Source organism: Juglans regia, chromosome 5 (genome assembly GCF_001411555.2).
Source record: "Juglans regia cultivar Chandler chromosome 5, Walnut 2.0, whole genome shotgun sequence".
NCBI classification, from domain to species: domain Eukaryota; kingdom Viridiplantae; phylum Streptophyta; class Magnoliopsida; order Fagales; family Juglandaceae; genus Juglans; species Juglans regia.
The window spans coordinates 21,840,916-21,853,464 of record NC_049905.1 but is presented as its reverse complement, the minus strand read 5'-3'; the positions used below and the strand labels follow the sequence as shown (position 1 = coordinate 21,853,464).

General features: G+C 34.2%; 1 protein-coding gene across 2 annotated transcripts; it reads left to right on the top strand.

Annotated features, from left to right (window-relative positions):
* Positions 1–38: 38 nt before the first annotated feature.
* On the top strand, positions 39–7,595 carry LOC108994511 (nucleolar complex protein 2 homolog). 2 transcript variants are annotated; one of them, XM_018969756.2, is made up of 12 exons: positions 39–105; positions 324–367; positions 470–594; positions 2,002–2,073; positions 2,165–2,707; positions 3,290–3,592; positions 3,981–4,310; positions 4,458–4,664; positions 6,062–6,148; positions 6,754–6,848; positions 6,942–7,070; positions 7,149–7,595. In XM_018969756.2, the coding sequence occupies exons 2-12, from the start codon at positions 349–351 to the stop codon at positions 7,420–7,422; spliced, it is 2,184 nt and encodes a 727-aa protein (XP_018825301.1). In that variant the 5' UTR covers positions 39–105; positions 324–348; the 3' UTR covers positions 7,423–7,595. The 2 variants fall into 2 exon arrangements, with proteins under 2 accessions (XP_018825301.1, XP_035546267.1); XM_035690374.1 differs by lacking the exon at positions 3,290–3,592.
* The last annotated feature ends 4,954 nt before the right edge of the window (positions 7,596–12,549 follow it).

Here is a 12,549-nt window from a genome sequence, read left to right as displayed (position 1 = left end):
TACGGAAAAGAAAAAAACCCATTGAAAGAGAACTCCCCAAAAAAGGGTTAAACCCTAAAAACTGAAGCGCCCTGGGTTAGGGGTTTTGTGGTGGTGGTCTCAGAGGTACGTGAATTTTCCCACTTTTTGGAACTCTCTCTATGCCCACTCTTTCTTAATTTATATCTTACTTTCATGTGCTTGATATCCATACTCCTATTTCCTCGCAAATTTGTAATTTTCTGTTTCGTTCCCCCAAAAATCTTTGTGTTAAGATAGCAAGGTTAGCACTTCTTGCAGATACATCTCTTGACCGTTTATTGTAATTTCTTTCTCCTTTTCAGGAATAACTTACTGGCCATTCTCAACATGGGTGCGAAAGGCGCAGGTTTTTTATTTTTTCCCGTTCCAAATTTGTTTATTTAAGCAGTTTTCATTGAATGTTCTGCTTGAATTTGTTGTTCATCTTTTCTCCTTTTTGTGATCTCAGTGAAGAGTTTGGAACCTGAGCTGAATGATGAACAAGAGGAAGAAGAAACCGGTAGAAGCACGACTTCTAAATCTAGGAGTCAAGCGAGAGCGCACATGAAGCAACTAGATAGACTTAAGGAAAAGGTCAGAGGCTTTTGCTCTTGCTCAAGATGTATTTTTGTTATCTTTTAAATCTTAATTTCCTTATATAGAGCATTTGTTCTTTTGGATTCCATGCTTGAATTTGGTATGCGAATCATGAAACCTACTCAAAATTAACGGGATTTCGCACACTAGGTTGGGTTTTTGAGTTTCGCATTGGCATAGCAATTAGTTAATGATTGATTCAATTCAATTATCACTTTTTAATTGGCGTTATATTCTCCAGGTTCCTGAAATTGATCTTAACATTCTCATACTAAGTGCACTAAAAATAGAGATTAAGTGCTCACAATCGTGTAAACCAAAATGCACATCCCTACATGATCTGATTCTTGGTATAAGTTGCCTTGTTTTATGATTTCATATATCTTATACCATATGGATATATCCATTTCATGTTAATACAGTTAATTTTCTTCTAAAGGTAAAATGGTCATAACAAGGTTAACATTCTAAATTCAACTATACTTTAATCCCATCTAATTAAGGTCAGTAGTTGGGGATATTGACAAAGAATCCTTTTCTAGTTCCTAGTTGCTGCAATGTGTAATGCGTGTATACTTCCTGTGTACTTGGGCAATGCCGCTTTTAAATCAATAAAACATTCTTGTAAAAAAAAAAGATATTGACGAAGATTTATGTTGTCTATCAACCTACAACAACCCTTCTTTATCTTGGGCTTGATTCAGTTGATTGATTATCATTATGATTTTCTATAGAGACAATATTTCTACCTAAAGCAGGTAGAGTATTGTGCCTCTATTTTTTTTTTGTTCTAAGGTAAACTGTGAGTGTGGACCATTGAGATTATGGACTGGGGACTCTTGAATCTTGAAAATCAGTTGTTTTAGGGGCTTTTCCTAGATTTTTGTGAAGAAATCTAGTTCGTGATTGTTAAGTGACCAGGTTGTGTAAGACCAGGGGACTTGGGGTCAATTAATTTACCTGTGGTATATTACATTGTGCTGAGCTTATGCATTGATTTATGACACTGCAAAGTCCTAACTTGTAAAGTAGGTGTTTTTTTATCAGTAAACGAGAACTTTATTGATGAAATAGGCATAACTTGTAAAGTAGGCATGATTTATGCTTTTAGCAATATTTGCTATGGCTGCTTCATGTCCAGGAAAAATCATGTTGTAGAGGTTCCATGTTATGGTACCATGAAGTTCATTATGGCTCAGTTGCTTGATTATTGAATAGATGTTGGCTCGGTCAATATTAAATGATCATATCCTCAGATTTGATGTATTAAAATTCTTATTCATTAAATTGTGAAATATTAAATTGGTTGGTACTTGATAATGTTTTACCTTGCTAACTTGTATCTATGCCTATTGCTACTGCTATATCCTTAGTGGTTAAGTCATTGACAAGTCTTTTTTGCAGGACCCTGAATTCTACGAGTTTTTGAAAGAGCATGACAAGGAACTTCTACAATTTAACGATGAGGATATTGACGTAAGTTCAAAAAATATTTTGGAATTTGTAATACTCTAAGTGGGTGCTCTTAATAAAATGGCTCTGTGAAACCTGTTCCACTTTCGTGCAGGATGCCGATACTGACGTGGAAGATGTAGACATACAAATCGATGGTGAAACTGGCAAGCATGATATTTCAAAACAAGATGAGAAACCTTCAAAACATGTGATAACTAGTTCAATGGTTGATTCCTGGTGTAACTCGATACAAGAAAATGGAAACTTAAGTGCTGTTCGTTCGCTTATGAGAGCATTCAAGACTGCATGCCACTATGGTGATGATGGTGGGGATGATCCTTCAACAAAGTTCAGTATCATGTCCAGCAGCGTCTTCAATAAAATAATGTTGTTTGTATTAAGTGAAATGGATTCAATACTTCGAAAATTGTTGAAGCTTCCTAGTTCTGGTGGAAAGAAAGAGACTATAATAGATCTCATGAACTCAAAACAATGGAAGAACTTCAATCACTTTGTGAAGTCATATCTTGGAAATGCCCTACATGTTTTGAACCAAATGACTGATACAGAAATGATATCATTTACTTTACGGCGTCTCAAATATTCTTCCATATTTTTGGTTGCTTTTCCAAGCCTTTTGAGGAGGTACATAAAGGTATGTGTGAACTGTGAAGCTCTTCTTTATTTTTTGGATTCAATATATTTTTCTGCTTCTTTTGTTTACCATAGTTGCTACTTTAAATCTGATGCATACTCATTCTAGTTTGTGGTCCTCTACCCTGCACTAGACCAGGAGTGGTTTAATGTTCCTACTTTAAATGGTATTTTAAAACAATGCTTGCTAGAGAAAAAAGAATCTTTCATGGCCAGTACTTTGAACGAACACCAGAACATTTTTATGCACTCTTTATTGATTTGGTTTTCTGCTTTAGTGATTAACGGAGCTTCTGCTCAAGATTTTCTGTTGTCGCTTTCTGTTTCTTAGAATGTATTTAGGAGTTTTCTTAGAATGTTTAATGATCTTAAACATTCTGAATGTGGGATTATCTATTCAATCTGTTTTGCAAATCATATTTAGGTTGGGTTCTTTAGTTTTGTGTCATATGAGCAGCAACTGTGCCTCTCATGTTTTGGGGCTTGCATCATTTTGTTTTGATGGAGTTTTTGGACATGATAATTGCCAGGTCATTTAGCTGTCTACAAGCGGAATTCATTTTTATGTTTGAACTTTATTCAGGTTGCACTTCACTTTTGGGGTACAGGTGGTGGTGCACTACCTGTTGTCTCATTTCTATTTCTAAGAGATTTATGCATCCGGCTTGGATCTGATTGCTTAGATGAGTGCTTTAAAGGGATATATAAAGCATACGTGTTGAACTGCCAATTTATAAATGCATTGAAATTGCAACATATCCAATTTCTTGGAAATTGCGTCATTGAACTTCTGGGGGTGGATCTTCCTACTGCATATCAGCATGCATTTGTTTTTATTCGACAATTGGCAATGATTTTACGGGATGCACTTAGTACGAAGACTAAGGTAATATTTCCTCTTTATGTTTTGATCAGTAAGGTAATATTTTCCTTTTTTAAAGATTATTTTTTAGGGTTCTCATGTTAACTCGTTGTATTTTGATGAATTTAAATGATGCCTTTCACTGTTAACTTAGGGATCACGATGCTAATATTTGTGTCATTTTGGAGGTAAATGTTGCCCATTTGGTGTAGCTGTCACTCAAAATTTGCCCTTTTGCCACTACAGAAATTGCAAGTCTTAGCTTTTGTCTTAAGCTGCAAATTTCCAAGCTTATTAATTTGGTCAATTGCCTTTCAAGTCTGTGGATGCTTTACCTTTTTAATGTCATTCTCATAGACTTTTGGGCATGCTGGCCGAGTACTGCTCTTTAATTTTTAACTGTGTTCTACAGGAGGCATTCCGAAAGGTATACGAGTGGAAGTTCATTAACTGCCTTGAACTTTGGACTGGAGCTATGTGTGCCTATGGCTCAGAAGCAGACTTTAGGCCCCTTGCTTATCCTCTGACCCAAATAATTTCTGGGGTGGCCCGTCTGGTTCCGAGTGCAAGCTACTTTCCCCTTAGAGTGAGATGTGCTAAAATGCTTAACCGCATTGCCGCTTCTACTGGTACTTTCATACCTGTTTCTATGCTCCTTTTGGACATGCTGGAGATGAAAGAATTAAATAGGCCCCCTGCTGGAGGTGTTAGCAAAGCTGTTGATTTGCGTACTAAACTCAAGGTACTTTTTTGTTTTATTTTTAATTTATTTTTAATTTTATATACTTAACTAAACTCAAGGTACTTCTAGGCCTGGATGTGTTCTGTCCTTGTTTTCGCACCATGCAGCTTTATTGCTGATGTGAATTTGGAGAATTTTCTATGCTAGGTAAGTGAGACAACCCTGAAGACACGGGCATTTCAAGAGGCATGTGTTCTTTCAGTGATTGAGGAGCTAGCTGAGCATTTAGCTCAGTGGAGCTATTCTGTTGCATTCTTTGAGTTGTCTTTTATCCCACTTGTCCGGTTGCGCAGCTTTTGCAAAACTACCAAAGTTGAGAGGTTCCGGAAAGAAATGAGGCAACTTATCCGTCAGGTATATCTATTGCCGTGGTGATCTGATGTGCTTCACCTAATTTATTAGTGTCAAGGTGAAGTGCTGGAAAATTTTTTACACTAGTTGTCTATTGTTTGTGATCAATTTCATCTTTTATAGGTAGCAAAGCCCGTGGTGCTCATAGCTAATGTATGTTTATTGAAGTGGTAACCACATGTGCTCCACCTGATCCTAGTGTTGGTAGATTGATGGAGATCCCTTTATCTATTTGTTATCTGAGTCCTTCTATACATCAGCAACTGTTCCCCACCCACACCCCCACACACCTGACGTGTATTTTATCTTTTGTTTTTTATTTTATTTTTTTAATTTTTTAAATGCTGAAATGTCGTCCTCTGCCTCTTCCTCACTCTCTCTTTCCTCTTCACTTCTGGCGCCCACACTTCCCACCTCCACCACTTAGTCAGTACTCTCTCCCTACCTCCCTCTTAGATCTCATTTCCTTAAAGACGAACAGCTCTCTAGCTTACAGCAGATTTAAGGATTATTGTAATTTTTTCTGTCTTTATATGTATCTTTTTTTTTGCTTTAGTTGGGTTTTTACTTCTGGATCTTGTCATTCCTGATCTGCAAGAAGATATGCAGCTAACATGTTTTTGGATTTTTTTTTCTTTTCTATTTTCTCGCGAAACAAACTTGCTTACTACTGTTAATGCTTTAAAAGAAACACTTTGCCTTTTTGAAAGCACCCCAGATTAACGGCACAAAAATAATTTTACGATCTTAGAGAGAGAGAGAGAGAGAGAGAGAGAGAGAGAGAGAATCAAGAATTGGGAAAGCTCTTTTCGTTTTGCTCTTTCATCAGATTCTCCGTGCAGTCTGGGGTTTTGATCAAAATCATTTTCTTTCCTTGGTGGAACACTTTATCTGAATTATTGAAGATGTACTACTGTTATGCTGGAAATTCTTATAGGTGAAACTTACTTGAGAGAGAGAGAAATTTTTTTCTGGGCTCAAAGCATTTCAAATGGGTGAGAGGAACGTGTGATAGCCGATAGGGAGGAGTGAAAAAAAAATGCTGACACGTAAGGTGTGTGTTGGCTGATGCAAAACAGTGGCTGATGAGAATCTTTTTGTGTTATCTATCTAGACAAATTCATCATTTACCCATAGGAAAGCTTGTAGTACACACTTTATTTTTCTATTTGTTTTTAATGATTTTATATTTTACATATGGCAAAGCTTGTGGTGCACATAACTAATGCATATTTATTGAAGTGGTAATGACATACGCTACTCCTCTTCAAAAGGTGGATTGTAGGGAAAAAATTTTTATGATCCTTTGATCTGTCTGTTCTCTGTCTAGATGAATTCATCTTTTATCTATCTCGAAACTTTTACTACACGACTAATGTATCAGCTATTTTACATTCCAGATTGAGGCTAGTTCTGAGTTTACGAATGAAAGGCGTACGTTGATTTCTTTTCTTCCCAATAATCCTGCAGCAACATCTTTTCTTGAGGTTTGTAAACAATTTTGTCCTCTTCATGTTGAGTTTGTTAATCAAACATAATCTATATATTCAGTATTCTGCAATCGACAACATGCTTAGGATGAGAAGAGTGTTGGATGTTAAAAGTTATTCTCAATCTGGTTGAATTGCAATATTCATTCTTCAGTTGATCAGATTGTTTAATCTGTAAAAATGGTCACCTTTTTTATTTCATTATTTTAAAATTGATATGGCCAGTATATGTCTTAACTTGGTTCTTTCGTATATGCCTGGGTACTTGAGCTACATCTACTTAATTCAATAAAACTTTATTTTAGTTACCAAGAAAAATGTCTGAAATTGGTAGAAAGACTTTCTACTTCACAATTCCTCTATGATAATTGTACATGGCTTTTGAGTTTTTTTGAGCTGGTCAACTGTTGAGTAGTTCAACCTTTGGGGTTTACGCACAATGGCAGTTGAAGATATAATAACGGGTTTCAATGATTAGGAAATGCAATCCAACTAGTTGAGCCGAGTATATCACAACGTTGTTTGAACCTTAGACTTTTTGAATGTTTTGTTTCTGCAAGTTAAAATCTCAGAGGTACATGAAAACCTTGTGTTTATCACAGGATGCGAAAAAGTTGGGGGCTAGCCCTCTGTCACAGTATGTTTTAGCTCTGCGGCAAAGAGCACAGCAAAGAAATGCTTCATTGACGGAATCCAGGTTTATTATTTATGTTATTTATAGGCTTTAGTATATTCATGTTTCCGTCTTTTAAGTTGCAATTTTGTGATGTGCATGTGTATATGGATTTAGTGTTCTTGTTGGCGAGCATTCCTCTGTCTTCACAAGGAGGATATCAGAAAGTGATGAAGAGGATGTTACAGCGAATGAAGAAGGTGCTTCTATCTTTAGTTCCTCATGGTTACCAGGAAGTGATTCCAAGTATGTCATCATCTCCGTCTCTCAGATTCCTTTCCCTCTGGTTCTATTGTTATTTATTGTTTTACTATCGATTCACAGGGCCAAGCCCGAAGAAATAAAAAAGAAGAAAAAGAAGAGAAAAATGGAAGATTACAAAGAGGTAGCTGGGGAGGAAGATGTCGTGGAGGATTTGGTACTAAGTTCTGATGAAGATGAGTCCGACAGTGATACCCACACTGCAGGGGAGGATGACAGTGGGAAACCTGTACCTCCAAAACAACAAAGCGAGAAGCGGAAACCGCCTACAAATAAATCAAAGAAGAGTGGAAAATCTTGGGCGAAGAAGTCGAAGAAGAGGAAGAGAGCCAATTGACATGACAACAATTTTCATGAGTCTAATTTGTAGTGTATTTACTTACTTTCAGAGTTTTTGCTAAATGGTATTTGAGTTGGGCATTTTTGGTACGCCCAGTTTTGTCAAGCTGCTTGTAGCTACAAATTCTGTGAGAGAGAAATTTCAATTGCATTGTTATACTTGTTTCTTTCTACCACCACAAATCTCCCAACACAAAACATTGAAACCTTTATGTTGAGTCTTTTTCTACCAATTTTTGTACAGTTTCACCTTACTAAAATACTCCTACTTATCCAAAGCAACAACAAACAACAATAGGGAAACTAATGCAATTTCTATTGGGATACGGATATGCATAGCCGAATCGAGGCTTCCCCTACCACAAATAGAGAGAGCTTTGTTTAATATATATATATATATATATATCAAATTATATAATTCCAATTGATGATATTGGTTTAAGCCTTGGAATTAAATTTAACAATTTCTCCTTCACCTTAACTGTTTACAGGAGAATTTTTTTGAAAATAGAACTTCTATTGATGTGAAATGCAAAAACAGAAATATGTCAACATTACATAGACTGTTCTAAATAAACAATAGACATAATGCATTGGCCCATCTTCTATCCAAATTTGTTCATCTTCATGCACTAGAGCAACTTTTACTAGTTAATGTGCAGCACAATTTGCTTCTCTGTAAACAAAAGCAACCTGCCAGCCAGGTCTTTCCAAAAGCATTACTCTAGCATCATGAACTAAAGTCCCATAATATGAACTTAAATCTTCATCATAGTTTGCAGCCTTGACAATAATATGGGAATCACCTTCGAACACAACCCTTGCAAATAGGGCTTTAAATGAACCAGTCTGTTCGATAGCCCGCTTGGTTAAACTCGAATCGAATTCTTTTGCCACCACAGGTTTCACATAAGGTTTCACATTTGCACTTACATATGCCATGATAGCTCCTTGATCATTCCTTATGATTATACCTAAACCTGTTTTATTCTGTTTTGTACAAACATATGCATCCCAATTTGGTTTAAGCTAACTGTAGCATGGTTTCTTCCATCTTGCCTCTATTCTGAGCTGTGATAGACAGTTATTTAATTAGGAAATTTAAGAACAAATCCCTATATGAGTTTGCTGCCATCACCACCTGATGAGGACTCTCTAAAGCCTTTCCATGAACTACATAATTCCTCCTTATCCAAACCCTTCTCATAATAAAACAGACCAACTGAAAGTCATCCACCGATAACTTAGCAATCAAATTTGACAATAAAACATAGAAATCTATAGTAGAATTTGGCCATTTGTTTACAGGACAGACTCAGACCAAACATCACTTGTAGCAGGGCAAATCCACAATACATGAGACAAAGTCTCTACTTCCCTTTTGCAGATATCACATAAATCAGATTCTAGCATCTTCCTTTTAACCAAATTCTGCAAAGTAGGTAGTAAGTCATGGGCAGCCTTCCACACACAGTTTAATCTTCATTTGTATATTTAAGTTCCACATCTGTTTCCAGTTGATCAAATCTGCAATTTCACCAGAGCACTCTCCCTTCGCTTATCTGTTGATAGGGCTGTAATCGAGCCGAGCCGATTATTGGCTTGTCAAGCTTGGCTCGACTCAAAATACTCAAGCTTGAGGTCGAGCCCGAGCTCGAGATTTTTTTTTTATTTGTTCAAGCTTGACTTGATAAGCTAAACTTTCAACTCGAGTTCGAGCTCATCCTACAAATGAGTTCGAGTCGAGTCGAGCTCGAGCTCGAATTGTTTATTTTTATTTTATTTTTTGAATGTGATTTAATAATTAATAAATTAAATAATCTAATATTGAATTTATACAACTAAGAAGTGGAACCTTTATTGAATTATAAGATTTTAAAAAATTTATAAATAATTAATATCTAACTAGTTGATATTTATCCAAAATAACAATATATTATATGCCTACATATATTATTCATATATACACTTGATATGATAGCATATATCTATTTCATATATGGTTCCCACATATTAATATATGAAATTATTAAATTTAATGGACTAATTATTATACAAATTATAAAGTATACTTATGAAGTATATTCACCATATAGACAAAAGTAATTAGATTACATATTATATATTTAATTATTATAGTGTCATACTTATATTATTAGCTAATACATATATATATAGATATATACATAGGTGTAAGTATATATTTATCAATATATGAATGAGTTTTAATCGAGTTGAGCTAATAAGTCGACTCAAGCATAAATGAGCGGGCCTTAACGAGTCTTAACCGAGTCGAGTCGAGTTTTGTCGGGTATGTGTCATTTACAAATCGAGCGGGTATTTGCTTTCATGATTGAGTTTTTTTTTTTCACGAGTCGAGTTCGATTCGAGTTTAACCGAATGAGTACCGAGCGGGCTATCGAACAAGTTAATTCATTTACAGTCCTATCTATTGAGAGTTTGTTGTAAGTAATAAGCATTTCTCACACTGAATCTACCATTTGCAGTATACCTCATATCAATTTATCCTAAGTCTCTTTTTTGCTTATTGAAATCTTGCTAATTAGCTCCATTTCATACACCTGAAGCAGCTGTGAGATCAAATTTTTTTCCAACAATCTTCTCTTTATCAATCAATTAAAAAACTACTGCATTGTTACAGGGGATTGGACTTTTAATAGGATAATTCTTGAGATTTAAAGAAATTCACCTAGTTTTTCGTTATATCACCTTGGCAATAGTGCATGCAATAAAAGCAAGGTCGAACTCGCAAATACAACTATATTGATCAATGATAACACTTTTTTTTTTGGAAAATGCTTAACCGACCGAGGAAAGCCACCGTTGGTGGGTTTTTTTTTTTTTTTAACTTAATGGTTAAGAAAATATTATTTAATGAGTTTGTGAATTTTATTTAAAATGTTTAAAGAGATTTAAAAAATACTTGAAAAAAAAATGCATTTACACCTATCGGTGGAAAATATCGGGACCACCACTCGGTGGTGTTCTTAGCAGTCGCCCCCTTTTTATTGTTTATAAATGGTGGATAGCCATGTGATATTCTTGACTCCTAATTGGGCAATGGCCCTTTTATATATATGAACTGTCTTGTAGTTAATACTAACATATAAATAAGCCTTTTGTGTCCGTCCAGAATTATTCATTTGGTAGCCTATTATTCCTACCAAATCAGAGATATATCTTAATTGTAATTTTCTAAAAGACATTTATTATTGAAAAATACTACTCTTACAGCTAGTTTTTACCGTTGTGAGTTTTTTATTTTTTTATTAATATCTTTTTTTACTTAATAATAAAGTAAGTATTTTTTTAATAATATTATAATTTTTTTATTTTTTTAAATATATTTAAATGTGTTAAAAAAATACAAAATATAAAATATAAAAAAAAAAACACATTCCAAAAGCACTAGCGGAAGCCCCAGCGGGAGCTCCCAACGGTGGGAGTAGCACTGCTCTTTATTATTTTTTCAAGTTCAAATTTTGCCAATTGAAATCCTAATCTTCTAAGTTAGACCTCTTACTAGTACTCATATATATATATATATATATATATATATATATATATATTCAATAAAAAAAAACTAGCATTGCTTTTTTATAAACTTTATTTTCACCGTCTACTTATGCCTTTACATCTAACAACTAATTAATAAACCATCTACGGTTAAACATGTCCACATTGAAGCTTTTAAATTAAAGGAAATTAGATATAAAAGGGAAATTCAAGTTAAAAACAAAAAAGAAGTTTGAGACTAAGTACAAAAGAAAACCAAAAAGGAAGAATTAAATACTTCATATATAGTTCTACGTACTTTGTCTTGTTTAAGCAATTATGATGTTCACTAGAATTAGGAGTTTGAAACTATAATTGAACATTTACTGATCATCGTAGTTGCTTGGCATATCTATATAACTATAAAATATGCTTTTAAGTTAATTGAAACAAATAGGTGAGAGTCCCCAAACATATGTAAAAATCGCTGCAAATGAGTTCTCAAAACCAAAACTCAATTGCAACGATTATAAAATTGCTGCATATTCATCTTTACCAGCGATTTTGTAATTGCTGCAACTGAGTTCTCAAAACCAAAAATTCAATTGCAGCGATTATAAAATTGCTGGTGATTTACCAAAAGCATCGATTTTACACTTTCCGCTTCTGGAATTTCGAAAAACTTAATTCTAGTGATTTTTGAATCGCTAGGAAATATGATTACCAGCAATTTTTAATCGCCGCAATAGTATTTTCACAACCGTTTAGTCAGTTGCAACGTTTTTTTGAAAATGTTGGGAAGGTGTATTTACGGCGATTTTATTACTTTTAGTGACGATAGAAAAGCGCCGGCATTAATCTTTCCCAACGATTAGAATTGAATCGTAGATCATATTAGCGGCGATATTTGATACTATTTACAGCGGACAATACCGCCGGTAAATATTATCTTTTAGCGATGAATTTTAGCTTCTGTTGGGGTAGATCAGAAGTGGAGGTTTAATATCGGCGAACGTTCGACGATGTATAAATTGCTAGTAAAAGTATGTAATATTACCTAGAATTTAGTAGAATTTGTAGACAAACTACATATTAAATTGTTTTTAAACAAGACGAAATATTGGATCAATTACTAACAAGACCCAACTAACTATATGAAATAATAGCATTATTGATTTGAAAGAAAATGATTAAATTCTTAGTGTTGAATTATTGACTATGGTTCCTATCACAATATATAGTATATACATGAGTACAAATTGTGTTCTTGATTAACTTCACGATCTCAAATGCATAATTTCAATAAAATCTTCAAAAAATGAATTGATTTGGACTGCTCTTGATCAAGTGTTTGTAATCTAGGAAGTAATAATCCAGTGATCAAAGCTTATGTGGTGCTAAGTAGAGAGAACAAAAAAAAAAAAAAAAAAAAACTCTTTTAGGTGTGTATTCTTTTCAATTTCAACAGTAAATTACCAATTTATTTTCTTGGCGTAACATGCTTAGAATTTAAAATTTTATTCTTATGAAGATTATAGTAATAATATTATGGACAATTTCAATTTAAAATTGTATTGGTGTGTGTATATTACTAATAATTTTATTTCAG